This window comes from Podarcis cretensis, assembly GCF_951804945.1.
Source record: "Podarcis cretensis genome assembly, chromosome: 10".
NCBI lineage: Eukaryota > Metazoa > Chordata > Lepidosauria > Squamata > Lacertidae > Podarcis > Podarcis cretensis.
In genome coordinates, this window is record NC_137179.1 from 47,762,229 (window position 1) to 47,789,650 (window position 27,422).

The following is a 27,422-nucleotide window of genomic DNA, read 5'->3' on the forward strand; positions in this document are numbered from 1 at the left end:
CCCATCGCCTTCCCAGGGCGGTGAATCAGTGCATACTGGTAGCTGGTAAGGAAAATTGACCACCTGAGGACGCGAGGAGACAGCACTTGGGGGGTCTGCTTTTCGGGGGCAAACAAGCCAAGCAACGGTTTGTGGTCAGTCACCACGGTGAAGGGCCGCCCGTACAAGAAATCATGGAATTTTTTAACTCCCTTCACGATTGCCAGACCCTCCTTGTCAATTTGTGAGTAGTTCCGCTCAGTTGCGTTGAGTGTCTGGGAAAAGTATGCCACCGGTACCTCTCTTCCATCTGGGAGTTGGTGTCCCAGGACAGCGCCAATGCCATAGGGTGAGGCGTCGCATGCTAGCACCACCGGCAGCCTCTCGTCGAAGTGTGCCAAGACCGAGTTTGAGACAAGCAAGTCCTTGACTGCCTGGAATGCGGCCTCCTGGCGCTGGCCCCACACCCAAGGGGCCCGCTTGTCCAGGAGTCTGTGTAGGGGCTCCGCTACCGCCGCCTTGTGGGGAAGGAAGGAATGGTAAAAGTTCAATAGTCCCAAGAAGGCCTGAAGTTCAGTCTTGTTCTTGGGCGCTGGGGCATCACAAATGGCCCGTACCTTGTCCCCAGTCGGGTGGACCCCTTCTGCGTCCACCATAAATCCCAGAAAGTCCACCTGGGGCACTCCTAGTAGACATTTTTCCCGCTTCACCTTGAGACCTGCTGTCTGGAAACGGTGCAGAACGGTGCGGAGGCGGTCCTCAAACTCCTCTGGTGTGGGCCCGGCAATCAACACATCATCGAAGAAGGGGGTGACGCCAGGAATCCCTTTAAGGAGAGAGTCCATTAGATTCTGGAATATGCCTGGTGCCACGCTGACACCGAATTGCAGCCGCTTTACCCTGAATGCTCCTCTGTGCGTCACAATCGTCTGTGCCTCTGCTGTGGCCTCATCTACTGGCAGCTGTTGATATGCTTGGGCCAAGTCCAGCTTGCCAAAAATTTTCGACCCAGCCAGGGTGGCAAGGACATGGCTGACCACTGGCACTGGGTATGCATGGGCCGTGAGGGCCTTGTTTATAGTACATTTGTAGTCTGCGCAGATGCGGACTGAACCATTAGGCTTGACAGGTGTGACGATTGGGGTTTCCCAGGGGGCATTAGGCACCGGTTCCAGCACTCCTTGCTCCATGAGCCGGTCCAATTCCTCATCTATACGGGGTTTCAGGGCGAACGGGACCCGGCGGGCCTTGAGCCTGACCGGTCGTACTGCGGGGTCAAGCTGTAGAGCAATGGGGGGGCCCGTATACTGTCCCAATTTCCCATCGAAAACCCCCGGAAATTCCTTGCATATGGCGTCCACGTCCACTTGTAAGCTAGTGTGGTTCACCCCGGTGACAGCTAGCCCCAGTGGTCCAAACCATGACAATCCCAGTAGGCTAATGTAGGGGCCCTTGACCACAAGTAAGTCCAGTTGCCGCGTCCGCCCTCGGTATTGCACCCTGAAGGTCCCCACCCCCATTGTGGGGACCTTACGTTTCTGGAAGTCCCGGAGGGTGAATGGGGCCGGCCTGAGTTTGGGACCCCCAGTAGGACACAGTTTCCTTAAGGTCCTTGCCGAGATTATGGATAGAGTTGAACCCGTGTCAAGCTCCATGCGGCATGGGGCCCCCTCTATCTGTACCTCTACATAAATTTTTTCTACGTTGGGGTGGGGCAACTGGTATACCTGGAAGTCCGTGAGCTCCGTCGAGTTGCCTTGGTGCGTTGGGCCCCGGGACCTGGGGTTCTTGGATTGGTCATCTGATGCCTGGCATCGGGTGGGCCGAGCCCGACACACCCGGGCGATGTGTCCCACTTTTCGGCACTGCCTGCACTCTGCGTTGCGGAAACGGCAGGTCCTCCTCTCGTGACTTTCTCCACAGCTTGCGCAGTTCCCTCCTTCTCGTCGAGGCAGCTGTGGTATGTGGGCTGCTTGAGTGCGCTGCTGTACTCGGTGCACCTCCTCCCTGTCAGATCCTGAGTCGTCGGTGAGGTCTTCGTGGTGGACCCTCGGTTGGGATGGCTGGCTCGGCCGTGCCTCTTGCGTCGACCTCTCGGCAGCTTCCGTTGCCAGGGCCTCCTCCAGAGCGACCTGGAACGTTAGGTTCTTCTTAGCGTAGAGGCGTCGTTGCAGCTTCTCATCCCTCAGGCCACCGACGAGGCGGTCACGAAGCATGTTCTCCAGCTCTGAGAAGTTGCAGAACCGGGCGGCTTGGCGGAGAGAGGTCACAAACCCAGTTATGGTTTCCCCAGGGGCTTGCCGCTTTGCATAGAAGGCATTTCGACGAGCTACCACTGAGGGCTGTGGCGAAAAGTGCCCCTTCAGCTGTTCCATTATTGTTTTGTATGGAACAGTAGCAACGTCTTCAGGCGCAAGGAGAGCCCGGGCGATTTCAAATGTCTCCTCTCCGCAAACGCTGAAGAATATTGCCCTCTTCTTGGCGTCTTCTTCATCGGTGACCCCTTTGGCTTCTAGGAGGAAGGTGAAACGGGAGGCGTACGCTTCCCAGTCTCCGGATGCTGGGTTGAACGGCGAGAAGCTGCTGTCGGTTGCCATTCTGAGTTCCTTGTGTCCCGGAGCTGAAGCCTGGATACACGGTGTGAGGCAGCGGTGCGGCAGGTGGCGGTGCTGCGGTGCTGTGTGTGGCAGTCAGCTCAGCGGGATCCCATCCTCGTCGCCAGTGAAATATACTCAGAGTCGCAAAGTGATTTCATGCTCTTTATTCAGCTCATAGTGGTGAGGAGGAATGAATGAAAGTCCCCTCAAAGTATCTGCTTTATATACATTATTTACACAATGGGCTGCACATGATTGGCTAATTCCGGAATTCTACTGTAAGCCAATCAGGTTGTGGATTCACTTCAATCTGGAGCATGACTGGGTGGTTCCTGCCAACCAATCATACTGCTGCATTGTTCTAGGACCAATCAGACTGCTGCATTCTGAATCCTATTGTTCTAGGACCAATCAGACTGCTGCCTTTTGGATCCTATTGTTCTAGGACCAATCAGACTGCTGCAGTTTGGATCCTATTTGACTCAGTACATAACACCCATGTTGAATTTGGGGTAGAAAGGATCAGAAATGGCTAATTTCCAAACGTTTGATGAGAGGCTTCAGCAAGTGGTGGGCATCAGGGCAACATCTAGTATGGGATGAAGAGCCTCAGCCTTGGGGGCCAAATGGGGCCTTCCAGGACACTCTCTGTGACAGGTGATGAGACTCTTTGAAGATGCATTTCCAGCACACCTTCAAATAGGAGTTTCCTCCATATTTAATTTTAGCACTCTTGTTGATACAAACTACTTCCTGTTTGTATCAGGTACTTCCTGTTCCTGGAGCAAGACACACTCCTATCATCTGTCAGTGGGTGGCTGCCTTGCTGCAGCAAAGCAATGACTGGGAGCTCACTTTAAGCTCCTGGTTGTTCCTTTGAACTCATGTCAGTACCTGCCCACACCTACTGTCAGGTGTGGAGCAGGTGGGCTTGGTTTTCCATGCCAAACTGGTGCTTCAGCTGGGGCATATTTGACCCACAGGCCAGAAGTTCCTCACCCCTGACTTGCAGATTTCTATACAATGCAATAAGCAAAACTACAGTCAGAGTGGATATCACGTTGAGCATGTGTGCTTTAATTTGAGAGCTGAGAACCTAATTTTAAGTGAATTGCTAATGAATCCTACATATATTTTGAAGGCCATGAAGCTTGAGCTAAGACTTACCCATAGTCCCCTACTGTAACACTTTAAAATGGACCCAAGATTTTACAAACAATTTTATTCAAATCTTAGCTAGGAAATCCTTGGTCCAACAATTAATTTTTTTCTGGAATTTTTTGGATCAGTTAGCTATTCTCTATCATTTAGGCTGAAACTATTTTGTCTCAAATTAGCATTTTGAAAGTGCAGCCTATCTGCACTTCTTCTGTGGCTCAGGGCTGCAGAGATAAAATATTTAATGGTGCTAAATTTTTGACACTATGCTGAGTGCACCATTTGCTCATGAAGTACTGAGGATTTTCCATGCAGCATGAAAGATAACTGCATTGTTTACTGAAAAAAAAAGTCAATTAAATATTTGAGCTGTTTATAAGAAGTAGAGATAAAAGTGACACAGAGTCATCTGACTTCATTACATAACCTGCTAGCTAAATGTCAAAATGTTCAGATGTTGTTGGACTGAAAACCTTTGTTATCTATAACCACTGTGTGGGATAACCAGCCTCATATAACCAACATGCTTAAGTTTAATTAATGCATGAAGGGGTTAAGATCATAGAGTAGGCATCCCCAAACTTGGCCCTCCAGATGTTTTTGGGACTACAATTCCCATCATCCCAGCCCACTGGTCCTGTTAGCCAGGGAGGATGGGAGGGCCGAGTTTGGGGATGCCTGTCATAGAGTAAGCAGTCCTGCCAGGTTTAACTCGTCTTGGGAAGGAGTAGGTAATCAAGTCTTTGTTTTCCTCCAGTCTGCCTAAGAAGCTCAGTGTATGAAGAGGCTAAGCTTGTTGCTCCAGCATAACCCCATGGCTTTCACAAGCCACTTGAGTTCCTGTACTAATAATTTAGGAACTTTCAGCACTGTAACTTAGCCAAGTTTTATTTCTTGTGCAGCTTTTTCTGAAGACTGCATGGAAAAGGACATGAATCTTGGCAGCCAGAGACTTCTCCTTTTATACCTATTTTTTCCTTGCAACCAGCACATTGGCCATGCTGGCTAGAGCTAATCAAGCTCCACGACATTTGCAGTACCACAGGTTCACTATCCTGGTAGAGAGACTAAAATTCATGCCCTTTAATTGTCAACGGACTGTATTTTACCGGCAGCGGTTTCTGTGCTGCTACCCACAGGAAAGAGATTGATAAAGCAGATTGGAGTCCTCTTGTTACTTGCTTTGCCTTACCAGTGTGGCACCCATGGGCACCAGTGTGCCTGCCAGTACCTCCTTTGGCACTCATGAAAGGTGGCATTAAACATCCGCTTAAAAAATCCACAATGCATGAAAGGCTGATTGCTCTTCCTGCTCAGTTCTTTAAACTGGCTCAGCCACGCCTACTTTGAAGCCATTATGCCACACCCCTGTGGCAGCCATTTTGTGATAGGTCACACCCCCCACTGCCCTATATCAGAATTCCACATGTGATCACTGGCCCCCAAAGGTTGGGGCTCCCTGCTTTACAGACTCTCTTCTAGAGCTGAATTCCTTATAGCTGATCATATTATTTGTCCACCTACCCTGGTATTGTGTACTCTGTCCGTCAGTCGCTCTAGGGTCTCAGATGGGTTTTTCTCATTACCTGCTACCCGGTCCTTTTTTAAAGCTGGAGAGACCAAGTACCAAGGCTTTCTACAGGCAAAGAATATGCTCTACCACATGGGTAGGCAAACTAAGGCCCGGGGGTTGGATCCAGCCCAATCATCTTCGAAATCTGGCCCGCGTTTATTTTACATGAGTAGAATGTGTGCTTTTATTTAAAACACATCTCTGGGTTATTTGTGGGGCATAAGAACTCTTTTATTTTTTATTCCAAAATATAGTCCCCCGCCCCAAGGTTTGAGGGGCAGTGGACCGGCCCCCTGCTGAAAAAGTTTGCTGACCCCTGCCTATCATATTCTCTCTGATGGCAAATTTCTTCACACCATGAGCCCCTCCAGACATCATTTTAAAGGACTTTTTTAGGGCTGATTATTTGTGCTCAGGGTGGTATCAGGGTGGTTATACATGATCCCACTTTCAATGTCATTTATGTCTGCATAAGTTTTCCCCATTCACTTTCTTTACGGTAATGAGCTTAGGGTGGTGTACATTGTTTTCTGCCTCCCAATTTTATTGTTTCAACACTTATGTTAGCCTGGGAGGCAATGACTTGCCCAAAGCCACCCAGTGAACTAGGATCTGAACCCAGGTCTTAAGTCCAACATTTTAACCACTGCATTCCTTGGCTGAAAAACCTATTCTCCACCCATGCAGGTATCAGCATGCTTGCAGAAGTACCTTTGCGGGAGGAGCCTCAGGGTAATGTCCCCCTAAAAACAGAGTCCAGTAAGGAACTAGAATGGTGGGTGAGGGTTGGCGTGGGGAATGGAAAGCTGGCAGAGGGCAGAACGGAATGGGGATCCTGGAGAACATTCTATGCTGCAACATTTTGTTGCAGGTACCTCTTGTTCCTCTCCTAATTCCAGTGTAGCTTTACTACTCCCCGGCTGCAGATGTATGACTTTGTGTAAGGATTCCTGCATGTTCACCTGTGGAGCAGATTATTGGATCTGTGTTGGGGAGCCCCAGAGAATATAGTTTAGGGCTGGATGGGACAAATCCCAGGGTGTATGTGTTTTAAAGAAAGCTCAGCACCGGGCTGACTGTGTGAATGAAAGCAAGCCACTAGGGGGAGATTCTGGATTAGAAACCTTAAAAAAATCACAATGCATCCAGTTTTGAGGCACACCACACTGTTTAGCTCTCGCTATAAAAGCCCAGAATGCCGTATGACACTGTCGTGAAGGAGGCTCTTCTCATGAATAAGGTTGATCCATGTGATGACACACATTGTCACTGCATGCAAGTATGCCTGGACTGATGGGGAAACTCTAAATAGCTTTGGGGATGTACACAATGGATATAGTATTCCCCCCTCTCCATTTTTGAATTAAGTAAAAGATTTAAACGGGTGGGTGTGTGCACGCACACACACACACAGTGGATCTCCATTCCTTCTCTTTTAAAGCAACCTGGTGGGATGGAGGCAAGGAAAGTTAGATTCTGGTGCTGATCAGAGTAGAGGTGCTGGGAGAGGAGTCCTTAAGCCTCCTGTCTGTACTCCCTTCCTGATTGTCATTTCTGCACTCTGCTTTTAGCCCTGATGGGAATAATAATAATAAAAAATGGCAAGTTGCTGAACCAAGGTGTTTTTCCTCATGTAGGTGGAATTTAATAGTTACTTAAGATAAGGGAGGGAATTGATTTACCTCAGGGAAATTACATTGAAGAGTTAACCCGCCAGATTGTTTCAAGAACAAATCACAAGCCTCCCAAGGCTGTTTTAGCCCATCGTCATTTGTGTAAGCCCAGGCTGGGGAATTGGTGACAGGGTGGTAGTTGCTAAATACTATTAGGTCCAAGGTGGCTTTTCCCCCAGACGTGGCCACACTGTCACATCTTCCAAGGTGGTTAGAGCCACCCACTCATGCGAAGACTCATTCACCACACCCTGAACCCACCCAGTCTTGCTAAAGGTAGCTATGGCTACCTTTAATCAGTCATGAAGGTCAAGCATCCAAGCGCCCTGTTATTGGGTGCAAATTCACAAATACTCTCGTCAGTGCCACCAGGCTGCAAAGCTGAAGCTGGTCCTACAAAGCATGGCTTGATAGGGCATTAGAAAGCTCACTCAAGACGGCATCGATCGTGGCATCTTGCTTGCAGTGGAGATGACTGATTTTTGTCCTCAAAGCGCCCAACTCTTCAAGGTTTCTGAGGTGTCCTGGTTTCCCTCCCTCAGTGTAAGGCTCGGCAGCTTATGGATCACGCTTAATAATTCCATGGGCCGATTTATCGAGGACAGAATGCAAACCGTGAAGTAGGTCCTCTTCTGTCAGCCTGGTCTTGACACAGGGATAGATGAAGAAAGCAATCTTCCTACTGAAGAGTTACTGTTGTTAATCAGAAATATTGGACCGCCGTAGTAAATGGGGAAATTATGAATGCTCACTTTCAGAGAGCTGGTCTGTTCAGGATTTTTTTCTTACGGTATCACTCAACCAGTACTTGCTGTAGAAGGTAATGATATTCAGTTGGTTACTATGGTAATGATGCACTAGTTGCCATGGTGCGCAAGTACTGTATATATATCTATTTATCAATTTATTTGAAGCCAGCAAATGGCGGCCAATTTTTCAATGTAATCAAATATACCATAGGTAGTCTAGGGATAAAATGTAGATATGTACCAATTGCACAAAGAAATGGAGGGACCCCAGAGATAAATTCAACACTTCTTGGCACTCCACATTTACATAGTTGCTAAATATGGGTGTTCCCCCCCCCACCTCGCCACACAACTTTGTGAAAATTCAACCTTTCCTCCCTGTCCCTTTTGTCTAAAATATTCATTCATCTTCACTAGTGCCTGTTGGGACTGGGGTGGGTCAGCAGTAGATGGAGCCCACTAATTCTATTTTTTTAAATCAAATTTTTTAAATTTGTTTTGTAAAAGAGCATGGCATTATGTTTCCCCTTCCCATCCCACTCCCCGGAGCACAGACTCCTATGAGAAAGCGTTGTTCCAAAGTTTCAAATGTATCTAATGCTCCTGCTGCCTTGCAATATATCTTTGTGAGAAGCAAAAGCTAAGGAGTATACCTTACACAGTTCTGGAGTGGAGTCCCCAAGAAGGCTGGATGGTGCCTTGTATGTCTCCTTCCAGTAACTCCTGCAGCCAAGCTCTAGTGCCAGATATATTGCTCTGCTTTCCTTTGGACCACATCAGCAGGGCAGAGAGAGAGGTCTTGTCGTCTAGGACCTCCATACACACTGCAGAGGCTTGCATCCCTGAGAGGTCACTAGTGCAGCCCCCCGCAATGTAGGAGTCTCAGTTAAAGCATCCATGGCAATATAGCCACCCAAGCTCTGCTTAAAAACCTCCAAGGAACTTTCACAGGTTTTTTTTTCAAAAGTTTATTCGGGATCTCCTTTCTTGTAACTTGCAAGTCCTACCATCCAGAGCAGGAGAAAACAAGCTTTCTACCTCTTCCACGTGATAGCCCTTAAGAACTGTGACAATTCTACGATTTCATGATCACCATGGAGATTCTATGATCACCATGGCTTCTCGTTTTTTTGTGGCCCAGCTTCTTGGATGACAGGATTGTGGTACCCCCAAGAAGGGAGAAATCAGGTCAAAGCATCACTCCTCTCTCCCTTAACCAGGATTTGACCCCAGGTCATGGCAGTTATATGCTGAATCCTCACTACCTTAGACAACTGAACAAGCTTCTTAGGCCTCAGCTTATCATCTCCATAGAATGAGTCAGTTGGCATGTGCTGTGTTATTTGTGATGGCAAGATATCCCAAGCAGACTTTCCAAAGTTTGCTCCAAGTTAAGTAGATGTAAATCAGCTGAGCAGGGATATATTTTCCTTTAACAAAACCACTTCAGAGGGATTCCTTATTCATACCCTGCCTAACATTTTCCTGATGCTGTTGCATCCATAATAAGGAACATTTGTATTAGTTAAATATTGAAGCAGGTTTCTTGTTAAGGTACAAAAAGGGATGTGATGGAGATAAAACAAGACAGGCAGGAGATAAAAGGGTTGCGTCTTTGTGACATCAAGATTTACCACTGGTAAAAGTAGGGTGGATATGCAGCTACCTCCCTTTGTAACTCTGTCGTGCTGAAAAGGCTAATTCTGGAGACACAGCTCCATGCAAAATGCATGATTTGGCATCAATGTTACATAAAAAGAAATGCAAGGAATGCAATGCAGTGCATGGAGTTTTCTCCCTTAGCATTCCGTATCTGCTTCATGCATATAGTTTTCCTGTATTATTTCCTTCCAGAAGATGCAAATAATTCAAACTTGGTATATCCCTGTTCAGTTCTTATTGGCCCCTTCATACTGGCGTTTTATTGCAGCTGCATTCTGCGACATGTTCTTGACACAATAATAGTGCTTTAGTTAGTGGTTTTATTCTGCTATATGGATGTATATGGATTTATTCTGCTTGAGTTTGTACTGTGCTGCTTCTCCAATGATACCACATTATTGCTGTCCTGAGGGGCTATGGCTCAACCAAAGCGGGACAAAATAAACCAGGACATTTGTGCTATAAAAAAAAGTTACGGGATTTCAGCATGAAGTTACAGGATATGTTGTGATTGACACAGCGGAACCACTCCCAAACTTGCTGTCACAAACAGTATTGAAAGTGGGATTATGTGTAACCACCCTATAGCATCATGAACACAAATCATAATGAACGCAGAATAAAAAGGATGTTTGCAGGGCTCCTAGAAGGTATGATTTGCCCCTTAATATTACAGTGAAAGTCAGAAAATTATTGGCTCATAGCTGTTTTGAAGGGAAAAATAACCTTCAAATGGGATTTTTTGTGGAGTGCCTTTTGTGTGTGGTCGACACCTCGAAGGCACTCCTTGCAGCTCCACCCCTCCTTGGGTGAGGGTCTTGGATGGTAGATAGCTTGGGTGAGAGCCAGATGTGCTAGTATTATAGACAGTAATCTGTGTGATCCATGGGTAGGAATTTGTTTATATATTTTTATGGTTCTGCCAGTGAATGTTTAGTCTCCCGCCGTTTTTGCAGCTCATTGTTTGTAGAGCAAAAATGGTGCTAGAGTTGGAGTGAATGTGTGCAAATAGAATTGTGCAAGTGATATCGGATGACTACTGGGTATTGTATGGTTTGTGTAGATGTGAAAGAATGTGCCTTAGACGAGAGGTGAGAAGGGAAGGGGTTCCTTATTTTTTAAATGTGCTGCTATCTTAATGTTTTGGGTTTGTTATTGTTTTATATTGCAGTTTTTCAGTTTCATTCTTTATTATAGTTCTTTGTTATTTTTGTGAACCGATCAGAAGTTGTGTTATTAAGCAGTATGTAAGTAAATGAACCTACTGTACATTTTGGAAAATGGCTCATTCATTTGTTCTCTGTAGTTTTGGCTGCCTCTTCAGTGAGTGTTGCCAAGCTTGGCACAAGAGTTTCCATACTGGAGGCAGCCATCTTTGGGAATTTTGGGGCTCTAGCTGCCCTTTTGAATCAAGATGGTGGACCAAAACATGACTCTGGTGTGACTTCACCCTTTTTTTTGGCATAGGTTTGCCACCTATTGAAAATTGTCATCAAACAGGGGTTCCTGAGGTGGAGCAAATTTGATCACTGTTAGGATGCCAGGTGTCATTTTGAATCAAGATGTCAGACATCACTTTGGTGTTACTTCACATGATATTTAGCATGACAAGCCCTAACTCACAGATCACACTATTTAGAAACCACAGTATTTTTTGCTTTCTAAAAAATACCTGGGCAGTGCAAGAGACTCCTCACTTAGATAAATGTATATGGAGTCATCTGTGTTCTTTGTCTACCATTTCCACTATGCACCCTTGAACGTGATACAGTTGCTTTCATGAGCTGGAACTGAAAGAGGAGAGTTTGTTTGCTTTGAATCTGGACAAGGAAAAAAACGAGTTCTGAGCCTTTTTTAAAATGGCTGGTAGAAGTGGTCTTTGTACTTTGTGGCTGTCTGGCTTTGCTGTTGGCTTTGGGAACAGCACTCCCTTCATGAATGACTGCTTGCTTACCTGCTCGGCTTGTACACTTGTAAATACCGTATTTTTCGCCCTATAGGACGCACTTTTCCCCCTCCAAAAATGAAGGGGAAATCTGGGTGCGTCCTATGGGGCGAACGCAGGGTTTCGCTGAAGCTTGGAGAGCGAGAGGGGTTGGTGCGCACCGACCCCTCTCGCTCTCCAGGCTTCAGGAAGACATCCACAGCCTAGGCAGCCCTGCGGGAGTTCCCCGCAGGGCTCCCCATGCTGCGGATAGCAGCCTGCCGCCCGGTGGGTGGGGCACCCTGAAGCAGAGCGCCCCGCGTGCCGGACAGACATCGGCCAGCCCCACAAGCTCGGGGGACAGCAGGGAGGCGCAGCGCCGCCATCCCGCTGTTCCTCGACCTGGTTCGGTTTCCCCGACCTGCTTTGGGGGGGGGGGGATAAAGGAATTTTTTTTTCCTTTATTTCCCTCCCAAAAAAACTAGGTGCATCCTATGGGACGGAGCGTCATATGGGACGAAAAATACGGTAAATGAGATATTTCCGAGCACCATAAGACTCCCAGGCTGCCTCCACTAAAGGTAAATATGACCCTCTAAAGGTGTCTTGGAACTTAGGGAATTGGGCCTCATTAACACTGAGCCAAGAAAAGGCATATGCAAGGATACACACACGTAGAAATATGTTGATAATTAGACATCATTAAAACAAAACAAACACAGACAAAACTACCCTTATTTATTATATAAAGTTACACTATGAGAAACAAATCTGAATGTATATTGAAGCCTGTAATGGTACATGCCAAAATGTACAGTACTATACATAAAAGTGCATTGCCACAACAGCTTAACAGTACGTTTTCTTCTTTTAAAACTGTGCAATTGTAACTCTCCTGTTGTCTGAGAATGGAAGGAATGCAATGGGAATGCAGCAGAACATGAAATGGAACTGCAACAATACAAGAGCAAAGTTAAAGCTCCTCTAAAAATGTAAAGGCACTTTCACATGTACATACTACAGATGTACATTGACACAATTAGGTAACAGTCAACAAGCAGGAAGCTACCAGCACTGCAATCTATCAAACTGACAGTCAAGGACAATACTGATTCGATTAGGTACACAGGCGGTTACCCTTTTACTATACAGCCTGTAGCTGTATCAGTCTTTCCTCTTAAATATCCATTCACTATACTTCAAGTAGCTATAACAAACCATCAAACTACACACATTTAACTCGCGTGAATGTTCTAAGCAGAAGCAATCACTGGATGCACTGTTTCTAATATTTTTTCCCTTCTCCACTAAACAATCTCTAATATAAGCAGTATGGAGGCCGGTACAGTTATTCAGACGTACAGAGTTTCCCTATGCAATTTCATGATACAGGCACCCACCTTAAGTTTTGCCACACAACCTATTAATAAGAATACGAAGTCACTAGGCTATAATGCACTTAAAGGAACAGCAACGCTTCCATTTGGCCCATAGGTCCTAGATTTGGGCTCGTTACAAAAATAATTCCTAGCCTTTCAGGGGCCACGGCAACACTTCACTATGATTAGCATTAGCTAAAAGCTCACTACAGAGTCCAGGATCTTAGTTAAGCTTCCAGGGTGCAGTCTAGGGATATGGGATCGAGTTCCTTTCTAGACAGTGGCAGCTTTGGTGAATGTAATATTTCCCATGGTCTACTGTGGCAAACAAAATCATTATATATACTGTAGCGCCAAGTGAATTATTTTTCATCTTGTTTTTCAGATTTATGAATTCCACCCAGATCTGCTTTCCAATTTAGGTTTGTAAATAGCCCCCAGCTTCATCAACTGAGATGAAAATGTTTGTCTCTCCCCCATTTTTGGGCACAAATAACTAACAGAAGATGTGTGAGCAGGGCTGGCTCACAGATGTTCATGTGGGCAACTTGTTTGCAAAGCTGCTTACGTCTTTGCCACGTCCATGCTACATGTGATTTGGCAATCCCATTCAGCTAAATATAATTAGTAAACAAACTGCAATGGGAGTAAATCAGTCCCAAACAACAGTGGTAGCTACAATGTCCTTAGGCAATTCTTTCTGCCTAACAACTAGTCTCCTCTTGTTTGATTCTGCATAGTGCGAAGGACCCAAATGAAAACATTCCTTTTGAAGAATGACAAGTTCCTAATGTGACAAGTTCTATGACAAAAGAAACCCCCTATTTTGACCAAGTTTTGCATATGTAGACAAGTATCAGCTGAATCAATTCCTTCCCCCAACTCCAGCCTAGTACTTACACGGTTTTTAGTTAAGTGTTTGCCTGATTAGTAACATGCGATAAATTCTCCTGTGGAGTGAGGTGGTGACCTTGTAAAAAGATTCACGGAAATGATATAGCTTACTGTTAAGTTTGTGCAAAACACTTGTTAGTTCATATGTAACAATAACAACAAAGATGAAGCACTATGCAGGTTGATAGCTTCACTCACACATAAACACACATGAAAAAAGTAATGACATGTTAATGGGGGGGGAGTGGTTCTGATACATTTTGTTCAGATTCTAGAGTAGAAAGTGAGATCTTTGCCCTGTGAACAACCTCTCGCCTCAAGAGGAGTTATTCCAGTTTAGAAATCAAAATTCACCTGAATAAATACACTCGAGAAACAGCACACTCTTTTGTACACAGTAGCCCTTTCGCATGCCACAAGGAGCAATAAAACCATGGCTTACTATGAACGAGCCTTGTACCGGTGCATGGTGTTCAATCTGTCCTACTCTTCTCGGAGCCAGGAGTAACAAACCACAAAACTTGGCTTTGTCTTACTTATGAACCCGCACTGGTTTGTTTCTTGCAAACAAATAGCTAGTGGCAAGCTACAAACAAATTGCAAGAACTAGCTACCACTTGTTCCTGGCTTACCACTCATGGTTTGTTTGTTGCTCAAGTCAAGCCTTGTGGTTTGTTTCTTCTAGGAGCTAGCACACTGCTTGTTCACACAAAGCAATAAGCCATGTCTTACTGTGACGTGCAGGCCAATGTGTTTCATAATCATAAGGATACAGCAGCTTTAAAGTGTAGGTTTTCTAGGAATGTTTTGTTACAAATAATTTGATTAGCTAAGACTATCTGCAGAGACATCTAAACCATCAGCTCATAGGAATGTAAACATATTTTTTGTAGTGATTTGTTTGTGTGAACAGTTGTCTGAAAGAACTGGTGACTAAAAATCTACCTTTATTGCAGTGCAGCAAGCCTGAGTACAACCATTAGAAACTATTCTATATAGCATTTCTGACAACAGGCTTTAACTTTGATTTAGAGAGCTGCCATCTACGTCGGTGTGAGATGCAAATACATTCTCCATATGCAGTACTAACCCTACCAACACACATACAAAGTATTTTGAAGGAAATGTCTTTCCTGATTCACTTCTTAATAATTCTCAAGATACAAACTTTTAGCCCATATAAAAAAATCTGATCTATACTGGAGCCAATTACAATATAGAAGTAAACAAATCCATTAATTAATCCCTTTCAAATGACCACTCATAAGTCTAAAAACTAGAGTAAGTGTAACTTATTGAACCTCACGGGATGCTGGCTGTGACCTGTGATGCTTTTATTAGAAAAGGTGCAGCGTGGAGTTTTCAAGTAAAAGCATGTATTCCTGTTGTTTTAAAACGACACACAATTAACTGTCCAGTTTAAAAATTGGACCCATGTTAACGTAGGTAGCTTGGAGACATTACAGTAAAAAAAAAACGTTTTTTAAAAAAACGAAACCTCTCCCGTTATAAATTAGAAACGAATGGTGTGATGGAACACAAGACATTGATCAGCGCTCCATCCTTTTGGTAGTTCACTCCACGCTTGTCACACAAACTGCTTGGTTTTCACATTGTGCAAGACTTGTCTGCTGGACCTTGGGAAGGAGAGGAAGGGCCCACGGTTGGGTTTGTTTTTGGAAGAACGATGGGCTTTGGCCTAAGGGCAGGCGGTTTCAGTTGCACCCCCATTCTGGGTGCCACCATGGGCTTGAAGGTACTCATAGTATCGCTGGAAGAGCTGGTGCTACGCCGAATCTGAGGCTCCGTGCTTCTCAAGAGGACACTGTGAAGAGGGCTCAGGGATTCCGTGGAGGCGGTGCTGGAGGGAGAGTTTTTCATTTGTTCCAAGGTATCCAGCACTACATCTGGGGCATGTTTTGCAGAGCTTTGACGTTCCAGTTCCCGGAGTTCATTCAGAGCTGTGTTCATTGTTTCTTCAATATCCTGTTCCAAAGGAAGAAGCAAGTTTGCTAAAGATTAATGAAATACCGAACACCAAAGATGACACAGGTCATTGCATTGAGCCTCCTCCTCCTTGGAAACCAAATCTCTTTCTCTCTTGTGTGAGAGTTAACATAACATAACCAGTAGTACTGAGGCACAGGAATGCCTCAATAGATAACTACATGTTTAGAAAATACGAAGAACACCATGTGTAGAACTATTCAGTCACAGCAAGGTGCAAGCAAGAACAATACCAGGTGTTTCCTGCTTATCTGAAGCACAATACCTAGTTTTCAGATAATAAAATAAAATACTCATGTTTTTATCCTTAGTACTATACGTGGGGCTAGATGAATGAGTGCTACAGTGCTTCTCCTGGGCAACAGAGAAGTGGACACGCTGCAAGAAATATGTGTCATTTGGGATTTGCTGTGCAGACTTGCTACTTTTCAAACTTTAAAAAATAATTTAAGAAATACTGATGAAGGCAAACCGGTTGGAATTCAATGCTGAGCCTATTCATGAGTACACCCACTGAAGTTAATAAACATGAAAAACTTAGGTTCATTGGGTCTATTCCAAATAGGACTTAGCTGAATAGAATCCCCAAGGTTCAGAAAGGGATGTGAAAACATGTATGTTTTGTAGTTGATTTTTAAGGAGTGGAAGAGACTGGACCACATGAGTATCTCCCGAGTTCCAAATATAAGGTGCAAACAGCATGAATTTAACATTAATATGACAATAAAAGGAAAGGTAGTGCAAAGATCATATTATGGGCAAGGAAGATTAGATGAAATGCAGAGTGAAGAACAGATATCTGTAGTTTAAGATGAAATTGAGGAATTCCAACAAAAAAGGCAAGTATGGCTAAAATAAGAGAATTAGTAAGAGTCTCATTGCTAACTTCTATCTTGCTCACCTTTATCATTAAATATATCCAGCCATCATGTAAAGCACAGAATTGACTCAGAGGCGAGGCATCCCTTTTTGTGCACCTGCACACATTACCAAGCTGATATCAACACAACACAATCAAGGAACTAGAAATAAACACTAATAGCACAGCCACCAGGTCACACTAACATTCCCTGTAGTAGAGAAAGCAGCAACTCCTATGTTAACTCACAAGACGCACCTGAGCAATTGCCTCTGGGTCAAGTGGTTTGTGATCATTGAAAACTGGGTATTGGCCAGATGATGTTGATCTTCTAATGGGTGGGCTGTCAATTTTCTTCAGGGATTCATGCCTACTAATATTGGTGAGGCTGCCATGACCAGGTCTTCGTCTCCTTTCTGGGCTATCTGTATTGAGGCTGCGGTTTTGAAGGGCAGCACGAGAAGCGCTGTGGCTTGTCATACTGGGGGAGCCCAACTCCAGCGATGAATTGGCAAGGCTGTGCGGTTGATGAACTGGGCAGTGTCCGTCGCTGGTTCTGCCAGGGCGTCTGCCGGGAAGCGAGAGTTCAGATCTCTTGCGCTGCTGCCTGCACAGAGAGGCAAAGTGAAGACACAGGAAATGAAAAGAAGAACGTATGAATCATACCTGTCAATCCATGTTGCCCAACAAAATGTGTTGGTGTGATGAGTGTGAGCTGTGAAGCAAGTCCACCAGTTCAAATATTATCTCACCTATGAAGGTCTAGATCAGTGTTTCCCAAAGTGGGTGATACTGCCCCCTGGAGGGTGCTGGATCGATTGGGGGGGGCAGTAGTAGCCTCAGGTGCATTGGGGGGGCACTGAATAAAAATAAAGGGGCGGTGGAAGCATAAAGAAAGAAGCTAATAAAATTTTGAAAAACCATTTGTATAGGTTTCATCTGTTGTGTTATGACACTGGCCACTAGGTCGGGCACTGTTGTGGGATGGAGGCAATGCCTCCCCCTGGATCTGGCAGTCATGCTAAAGGTGGGGGGCTTTCCTGGGTTTGGGTGAACCCTTTTCAGTTGCACCCAGTCCCAGGAAGTGGATCACAGCTTGCCTGCCTATTTGGCCAATGGCAGGCGGGCTGTGGCACCGCCCCAGGGACTGAGCTGGCAGGGGGGCGCTGAGTAATTTTTCCCCCGAAAAGGGGGTGGTAGGCCAAATAAGTCTGGGAACCTGTGGTCTAGATGATCTTTGTCAAGACGCTATATTTTATGCCTCAAACCTCCATGAACGAAAAATCTACACAGTTGTTTCACGGATTGCCAAAATAATACACCTGGTGTGCTTTTAACGTTCTCAAATGCAATATAAATGCCACGTATTTAGTTAATGCTGAGTGCTCAGTTCAATTTACCTTCCGGAATATATTTCGGGTTGACGATCTGTGGGTGAGTTCATATCCTTAGAGGAGGACTTGTCCTCTGTTACTGGTCCACTGCTGGCTTCACTATCTGCTTTCTGGCTCAGTGTGTCTGAAAATGTATCATCCCTGAGCAGAAAAAACAGGTGACAATATAATTCTTGAGAAACCAATATTATTGGGTGGAAAGTGTAAGAGTGGTTCATGATCTCTCCCCTCTCCATTTTCAGGCATCTCTTTCTCGTTAACAACCACTATAACCATTATATTCAAAGGCATTAGGTAGATATATAATCAAACGTCGGCCAATAGCAGGAATGCAATTGAAAAATTAGGAAGCTCTGCGGGGCCAGAAGAATATCCCAGCTGAGCTTCTCTTTATAATTTGCCTTCTAGCTTCAGCTTTGTAGATGCTCCTAAGTGACATTTTGCCTTCCACATGGCAACTGAGAAAGTATCATAAGGAAGCAAGCAATGTATCTTCCAATTAGCCTAACAACAGTGTTGATACTTTTAGGAGATGGAAAGCATGCTTTTTCAAAGAGGGAGCTGTATTTTTATTCAAACAGAATTCTGAAAAAGGCAGAGAAACAGGAAAAGTGAGGATGGTTTCAGTTTAAGACTCTCACCATATTGGATTTAGCAGGCCTCTTCCATTATTACAGCTGCTGTAAGCAATGTTTCTGCTTATTTAAGTTACTTCTATACTGCTCTTCATATAAACATACTTCACGATATTTAGTGCTTTTTGTGTGTGATGATATTCACCAGTTAGAGGAACGGTCATTCCTCTTTTTTTGCTGCCTATGGCGGCCATTTTATGCAGCCAGCTACAGCACTTTAATTTATGAGTACCAGCAACAACAAAAAAGCACTGTCAGGACGGTTCACAATAAGAAATTACAGTAAAGTATATCCCTATATGCTACCAGAGGAGAGAGGGAGAGAATGAAGAGATAAAGGAGGAAATGATGCTCAAACATTGATTGGCTCTTGGCAGCATGAAATTATCCTAGGGTCCCAGCTTCCACATGCACTCCTGCCCCCTATATCTGGAACCCCACTCCAGGGGCTCTGCCCCACAGCTTTGGTTTATAGGGCCTGCATAATGTCTACGAATCAACCATCAGTACTTGACTAGACTGGTCTGATTTGGCACATGACAACTTCTAGGATACTTTGCACCAATTAGCTGTTCCTTACATATCTTGAACCACTATGTATTGGTGAGGTACAAGGCCATCAATTCCATTGTGTCTTCCTTCCCACCAATCATCAGAAGCTCGATGATATAAGAGCAGGGAGGCCCCTTTTTTAAAAGACAGCTCTCGTGCAGATCTTCCAACATAGTCAAACTTGGCAATAGCTTCTATTGGTTCACATTCTGTGGAGGAAAGATGAAGCACCATGAATACATGATGGGGTGGGGGTGGGGACAGTACTCGGGAGGAGGAATTTCTCATAAAGAACACATAATGGATGCAAGCAAAGGTGAAGAGAGAAAGACTTTTATCCAGAAATGACATACTGTTGATCAAGAAAATAAGCCCCCATAGAATTTGTGGAGCTCTTTTTCTTGCCCTTACAATATTTCAAGTGACAGGGACAAAGAGAAGACTTGGGATCTGTAAGAAACTTAAGATTTTTGGAATGGTCAGTCGCACAATGAACAAGTGCTGTTTTCTATCAGCTGTTTACAATGATGCCAGCAATCCTGCATGAGACTTTTATGGGCTGCCTTCAGAGTTTTGATTCCCTGAAATAAGCCGTTTTAGAAACTAACTTCAGATCCAGATAATACTGTCATCAAGTTGTGGGATAATGATTCTATGATGAATCAGCCTCATGTAGCCAATACCCTTAACTCTAATTAAAGCATGAAGGGGTTAAGACCATAGAGTAAGCTGTGTTTACCAAAAACACCAGCACAAGTTACAAAACCCTTTTACAGAGATTTGATAAAATAGGTCTTGTGAGCTTCAGTCAGTGTGAATACAGTTATACCAAGGAACAAAATAGTTCCACCTTTGCAGCTCCTTTGAAATTACAATGACAGAACTACTTCCTTGACCCGTTTTTTATTTCCTTCACCTATCTATAAATACAGAGGAGATAGCATGGTATTCCAACAAAAACATTGCATTTCTTTTGTGTGAATTCTACATCAGCCATGATCCATCTGTTTCGGGCTTCCTCAGGAAATTCACTCAGATTTCCTCTGGAAACGGATACTGTAAACTATTCTATTCGATGCGAATTAGAGCAAAATAAACTCTACAATGCCTCAGATATTGCTGGTAATATATACCGTATATTTATATCTAGTTCGGAGGCTGCCAGTATGGTGACTGTTAAGTACTAATGTGTTTGCAGAGGACTTACCTGGTATCCACAGGGTCCTCTCTCCCAACCTTTCCCCCTGCTGAAATTAGACTTGAAAAAAGCACTCTTTTGCAGCCAATAGAATAAGCTAAATCTTGTGATGTGTGAGTGGTGCCCACAACAGATTCTTAGTTGGGGGGGGGGTTGAGAGTTCCAGCTGACTCCCCTCCCAGCTGCTATTAAGCCAAAGCAAAATGCACAAATGGCACCTTCCTTCCCAGGACTAATACTAGCTCCCAAGGGGGAGTTTCAACAGCAACACACACGCCGCCGCCACCCCCCCCCCCCCAGAATCTGAAGCCAGGCTTTCAATTGATGGCTCAAAAAGAGGTGAGTCCCTGACCAGAAAGACGACTTTGGGTAAACCCCACAGTAAAGCCAGTATGGAAACTTAGGTGAAAAGAACCCTGACCAGAGAGAGGACTTCAAGTGAAGTTCTCTGTATGGCCTGTGAATTAACTAATATTAATGGTCTTTCTACTGGGATGCGGGTGGCGCTGTGGTCTAAACCACTGAGCCTCTTGGGCTTGCCAATCAGAAGGTTGGTGGTTCGAATCCCCGCGATGGGGTGAGCTCCTGTTGCTCGGTCCCAGCTACTGCCAACCTAGTAGTTCGAAAACACGCCAGTGCAAGTAGATAAATAGGTACCACCGTGATGGGAAGGTAAGCAGCGTTTCAATGCGCTGCTCTGGTTCGCCAGAAGCGGCTTCGTCATGCTGGCCACATGACCCGGAAAAACTGTCTGCGGACAAACATTTTTTAATGGTCTTTCTGTAAATAGTGGAGGGGCAGAAAGATGAGTGTGAAGGTCTGGGTCCATGGCACGATGGAACAAGCCAAGGCCTGAGTGCTCATGCACACCTGGAGCCAGGTGCGCTAATGCCGGAGGAAACGGGCCTCTAGAGACCCTGCTGACTTCCTCCCCCCTGCCAGCATTTACTTAAAAGCAGCAACGCAAACCACAGCACTGTGCACAAAAGAGTTTAAAATGGCACTTAGAACGTGACACCGAGCCAGAAATTTGTGCTGAAATGCAGAATTCTTTCACTTGACCTTCCTTCTAACTGTGTTACGCAGGAAAGAAGCAAGGAAACAGCTGGCCAATGACAGGCAGATCAGTGTTAACAACAAAAACAAGAAATACACACACAAAAAAGAAAGAAAAAAAGAAATGAGACACTGTGCCAGAGATTCTTCATTTAAAAGGAGAGGTGATGAGGAAAACAGCATTTCCTTCATCAATTACATATACATGGAAGGTGGAGGGGGGAAAGGCAAACAACACAAGGGGCCTACCATCTTCACTGGTGTGTGGTCCTGTACCAGCATCTAAGTCCACTTCTTCTAAGGTACCATGTTCACTATAAGGACTATCACTGTTGAGACAGTACCATATGGATTAATACCTTATGAATGGACACATTTATCATTAAAAAATCAATTAAGCTGCCATATTATTAGCCTCCTGCTCCTGCAAACACTACTTAACATATTCAGTTAAGACAAAGCACTCCTAGAATCTTAAAACACTTTTATTACCTCTTTTCTTTTTTAATCTAGATGTCAGATAATCTCCTTAGTATTATTTCTCTCTCTCTCTCTCTCAACATCATCTTCTTCTTTTTAAATTGGATAGTGTTATGTAACCTGGACAGTGTTTTACCCATATGAAGGGTCAAAAGGTTGCCTTAATGGAATGCTGCCTAAAGAGACAAACTAGAAGTCCTTCTAGTTACAGGCAAACCTGTGTGATATTAGTCTGGGTTTAAAATCCAAAAGCAGTCTCCAAAGAAGGCAACTGGGAGCAGAAAAGAGGTTGTAGGGAAAGGAGGAAGCAAAGAGATCTTTAATCTGTTCCCTGATGGTCATTTTCCTACTCCAAAACAGCTGTTTCTGTACTCTCCTTCCTCAAGATACTATAGATTTTTTTAAAAAAAGAAAAAAGACTGTCAAGATAATGTTACAAGCATCTGTGTGTAACATCTAGTTTGACCCTGAATACTGGCGCCTGGTGTCCTGATCTCAACACTCTTCAGTGACAGAAAATCACAATGGAAAAAGAATCAATTTTGCTCTGTGGCATCAATTTCATGTTCAAAGCCACAAGGGATGAACTGATGACACTTTAAAAACGTGTAAGGCCAACTGCACCAGAAAAAGCTCCAATAGGGAAATGGTATGGGTCACAAAGTATTACTCTTATTTGATGTATTTTCAGCTATTCTCATTTTAAAGCCCACCACCTTCTTTTAAGTGACGGGTCTTTAAGGGACAGGGATAGGGTTAGCTGTCTGAATTTATCAGGAAAAGAATGAATTGATGATGTTATGCCGTTTCAAAGATTGCATCTTGAAAACGAAGTACCCTAAAAACTTACTAATTGTTTTCAGATAGATTGGAGAAATTTTATTTTAACTATCACTAGATAGGCCAACTGGGAGTAGCTGATGTTCAATAAAACCAACCAAAAGATCTTATTTATTTTTAATGCAAATAACAATCATGCTAAATCTGTTCAGTCCTAAAGGACACTTTGTAGGCATCTTTCCCACAAATTGGTCCTCAATGCAGCTTGCAATAAAATAATTAAAGACAGAATAACAGCAGCATAAGCACTAAATTTTTAAAAAATAATGAAATGGTGCTAAAACTAAGGAAGAGATAACAAGGCAGTTTGCTTCAAAATGACTTCCTGGAACGCACAAAACCTGACCAAACTGGCATGCTTTTACTAAAGGCACAAACATCTGCTTTTATGTAACATGGCCATTTATGCTGAACCATTTCCCTGTCAAGTAGACCTTAATCAACTAGCTTTTAAAACCACTATAATGATATTAGGCATAATTCCACGTAGCTGACAGACTGGAAAACACGTGGGCCACAAACAGACATGCTCAACCTGACAAGTTTTATTTTAGAGAAAAAACAGCTGTGGGTCATCAAGTCAGAATATATTTTAGGTCTGGACCCCAATGCCAGTTTTCTGCTGAAAAATACGGTTTATTTTTATTTTAACCATTTTTTAAAAAAATATTTTATTTATTTCATAAAATTTATATACTGCCTGGTTGTCAAAAGCCTCCACGCAGTTCACAAAAACCGCTTACTTTTAAGACAGCTTACTATCAATAGATCTTGAAGTAGTTTCCATGTAAAAAAGTAAATAATATACAGGCATGCAAATATCTGATAACTGTGTTGTATATTTATGTACTTGGATTTCCTTTTTACTTAAGTATACCATAAATATACAACGCAGCACAATATCCATTTGAGCAACAAAAATCCTATCCAGATAAAATTCTTAAAAAGTAAAAGAAAAGCACATTATCAATTGTTTCCTCCTGACTGCTTGTTGCCCCTGGAAGTACAGTGGTACCTTGGGTTACATACGCTTCAGGTTACACACTCCACTAAGCCAGAAATAGTGCTTCAGGTTAAGAACTTTGCTTCAGGATGAGAACAGAAATCGTGCTCCGGCAGTGCAGCAGCAGCAGGAGACCCCATTAGCTAAAGTGGTGCTTCAGGTTAAGAACAGTTTCAGGTTAAGAACAGACCTCCAGAACGAATTAAGTACTTAACCCGAGGTACCACTGTACTGTTTACTGCAAAAAGGAGGAATCTGGAGCCAGGCAGGGGGCAAATTTCAGTAAAAGACTGGTGTGGGCCCTGACCTGGTTAAACAAGTGACTAATGTCACACGTAGTTTGGCCCAGAGTTACAGGCATTTATAGCTTTTTTAAAAAAAAAATGGTAAACAGGGGTGAAACTTTTCACAAACTAAAAGTCATTCATACCAAACTGAAGCAATCCGACCTGGGCAAAATAATGAAGAGCTTACCAGTATTCATCACCAGCCATACATTTCTCATAAACGGGGCCATCCAGCTCCTTAGAATCTGGAAAAATGGTTTCGTGGTGAATGATGATAGTTTTGATTATTTCGTTCACGTGAGCCTGACACGACACTTGCTCTTGAATGTCTGGAACAGGCATCAATGTTGGGCCAAAACAAATAGCCAGGTTATACGGATCCATCATATTTTCATCGCTGTACTGCGAAAGGCTGTTTTAAAAAAGGGGGAAAGAAGAAGAAGAGGGTTCCGGGATCGTTATGTGACCTTCCGAAACAAAAACGCATGCTTAAGCTGCATACACAATATTACTCAACCCACCCGCCACAAGCGGGTTGCTTCATAGCTGTCAACTTACAAATTTGAAAATAAGGGACCAGCAGCCTCAAAAATAAGGGATCAGCAGCCAAAATAAGGGATTTTCCAAGCACAGGTATGTTCAACTTCTGAGCCCCTCTGAGCCAAAGGCAGAAAGCCCAGCCAACAGCCAAACGAAGCCTCAAGCGGTGGTTCCCACAGCGCAGCAACCCGGCAAAGGGGATGCAGCAAGGGAAACCATTGTCACCTCCCCACTGGGAAGCGCTGAGCAAAGGTGAGTCCCCAGGCAACGCGGCCGATTTGATTGGCACAAGGCATGCAAGCTCCACCCCCCCAGTCATTCTTACGACTCCTTATTGGGTGAGCAGCGCAGCCAAGCAACACAGTTGGAGCCTCCCTCCTCCCTGGCCGGCAGGGAGGGAGGGAGGGAGAGGAGCTGCTTCCTTTGAAACCCGGGAAATTTAAGGGACATCATCAATAAGGGACAGCAGAGGGACACAGCACTGGGATAAGGGACTTTCCTGCCAAATAAGGGACGGTTGACAGCTATGGGTTGCTTAATCTTGCACTGGAACGCCGTAAGAGCAATTTAATTAAAATATCTTTTTGTGACAGACTGACATGAAGATATATGGGTTACTTGAATGACTGAGAATAATTGGTGAGAAGATGCATGGGTAACACTACACTGGGGCAGCAGATCTAAAGCTGAGATCATCAGATGGGATGCCCAATTTTGAAAGGTGATAGGAGCTGCAGCTCAGCAGTATCTGAACAGAACAGTTACAGCTCGAAGATAAAACTTGCAGAAATGTAACAGGCGCAACAGGTTTTCTAGCCCTGAAAACCTTGCACCTGGTGCTGCCAAGGACACAGGAGTTGAACCAAAACGGCATTGAAATCAAACTACATTTTTGTTCATGTAAATATAGCCTGACACTCTCAAGGGCTATTTCAAACTTTCAGTTTTCAATCTCCTTTCTATAGTGATGGAAATGAGAATTCATATATTGCTATATCATCCTAAAGCAGCTGTTCAGGATAACTTGAGTGTTTATTACAACTGAAGCTTCAAATAATTATTATTATTCTTCTCGTCAATTATGCAAATATTTTGGGCAGTTCATTTTACATTTGCACAACTGCTGCATTCAAGTCATTCCTATTACAGTGAAATCTCTCAGTTCAGGGTAAAAATTATTCCAGTTTGTTTGGAAATCATGGCTTTGCTGCCAACTGAAATATTCTCCTCTGTTAAAATGAAGGAGAATTAAAGATCAATAGAGTGCTTCTGATCGGAAGTTAATGTACTTACTGATTGAGGAAAGCAAAAAGATATCTTAGCACTATAAGGACTGATCTGGGCAAAGTCAGGAGGAGTTTTCGTATGTGAAGAGCTCTCTCATAGAGATTTTCTATTCCTGCAACATACAAGTAGACAACATACAAGTAAAATCATTGGCTATGTGACGGTACAGTATACAGCACTATGAAGAAGAAGAAGAAGAGTTTGGATTTGATATCCCACTTTATCACTACCCTAAGGAGTCTCAAAGCGGCTAACATTCTCCTTTCCCTTCCTCCCCCACAACAAACACTCTGTGAGGTAAGTGGGGCTGAGAGACTTCAGAGAAGTGTGACTGGCCCAAGGTCACCCAGCAGCTGCATGTGGAGGAACGGGGAAGCAAACCCGGTTCACCAGATTACGAGACTACCGCTCTTAACCACTACACCACACTGGCTCATTTCTAGGGCATCATTTCTAACATTTCCTACTACAGTAGTACCTCTGGTTATGTACTTAATTCGTTCCGGAGGTCCGTTCTTAATCTGAAACTGTTCTTAACCTGAAGCACCACTTTAGCTAATGGGGCCTCCCGCTGCCGCCACGCTGCCGGAGCCCGATTTCTGTTCTCATCCTGAAGCAAAGTTCTTAACCCGAGGTACTATTTCTGGGTTAGTGGAGTCTGTAACCTGAAGCATATGTAACCTGAAGCGTATGTAACCCGAGGTACCACTGTAATATTGCAGATCTCATCAAGCTGCTAGCAAATGGCCAATTAAACTCTTTAACGTATTTTGCCCATATCCAGAATAAGTCTAAACTGGGGGAGTAAACTCTGCTTTCCTTCTGACCTGAACATCTTGTCACTCAAAGGAACCGCCATTCCCTTTTTCTGCAGGTACATAGGATTCTCAAACACCTTGGCTATGGTCACTTACAAGCCTGTTAAGATGATTTATTCACCTTAAATCTGGTTCAGTTCCTCCCCTCACATGCCCTCCATTGGCTTGTGGGGGAGTCAGGATGCATGCAGGGGGAGAGGAGGGAAAATTTTTCTATTGGGAAAGCGGAAAAAGTTGCACGGACAAAATGTTTGTAGCAGGGCAGCACTGAATTTCACTATACCTCCTGTGTTCTGGAAAGGCGGCGTGCCTGCTACAATGAGGTCAATGGTACATTGAGAGCAGATTCAGAAATATGTATGAATGCACATATATTAACTGCAGAGGATAGCAAACTGTCTTACAGAAATTGGTTGGCGGGACATCTGAGCTGCTAGTGCATTTATTAGTAAGTAACTTTACAAGCTGTTAAAACAAATTTAACTTACTGACACAAGAAATAAGATCATTAAATCTTTCCTTAGGAAAGACAGGGTTCTCCAGCCCTCGGAAATAGAGCTTCAGTACTCCAGCAACTGAGTTAATGTCATGATTACTTTGGTCATCTGCCAAAGGATTTTCACCTGCAAAAATAAATCAAGTTAAATACTTAATATAGGCATTCTAGCTGAACAGCATTTTACTACCTAGTCGGATCATGAGCTGTATTAAATAAATAATAACTGGTTTAGTTAAGTCCAATCTTCGATTAAAGCGAATGTAAGAGAGTAAAATAAACATTCCTCTTAATTGCATAGGCTAGGCATGCCTTGAGTCATCAGCTGAGAATAAAAGTTTATTGGGTCAGACATGCAATACTCAATCCATATGGTCTATTT

General features: G+C 43.9%; 1 protein-coding gene and 1 long non-coding RNA gene across 2 annotated transcripts in view; one reads left to right on the forward strand and one right to left on the reverse strand.

Moving 5' to 3' along the window:
• Positions 1-10,890: 10,890 nt before the first annotated feature.
• The window catches only part of LOC307226020, a 38,313-nt gene continuing 21,781 nt past the window's right edge, over positions 10,891-27,422 (forward strand). Inside the window, exon 1 of the long non-coding RNA XR_013843258.1 lies at positions 10,891-10,935. This is a non-coding gene — a long non-coding RNA (uncharacterized lncRNA). The remainder of the gene's footprint in view (positions 10,936-27,422) is intronic.
• SRGAP1 (SLIT-ROBO Rho GTPase activating protein 1) overlaps positions 12,033-27,422 on the reverse strand; it is a 111,387-nt gene continuing 95,997 nt past the window's right edge. The window contains exons 15-22 of the mRNA XM_079994113.1: positions 27,033-27,167; positions 25,733-25,838; positions 24,087-24,311; positions 21,539-21,618; positions 19,064-19,244; positions 17,855-17,989; positions 16,713-17,061; positions 12,033-15,574 (exon numbers count right to left, since the gene is read on the reverse strand). Of these exons, the coding sequence (XP_079850239.1) occupies positions 15,197-15,574; positions 16,713-17,061; positions 17,855-17,989; positions 19,064-19,244; positions 21,539-21,618; positions 24,087-24,311; positions 25,733-25,838; positions 27,033-27,167 (1,589 nt within the window). The 3' untranslated portion in view covers positions 12,033-15,196. The remainder of the gene's footprint in view (positions 15,575-16,712; positions 17,062-17,854; positions 17,990-19,063; positions 19,245-21,538; positions 21,619-24,086; positions 24,312-25,732; positions 25,839-27,032; positions 27,168-27,422) is intronic.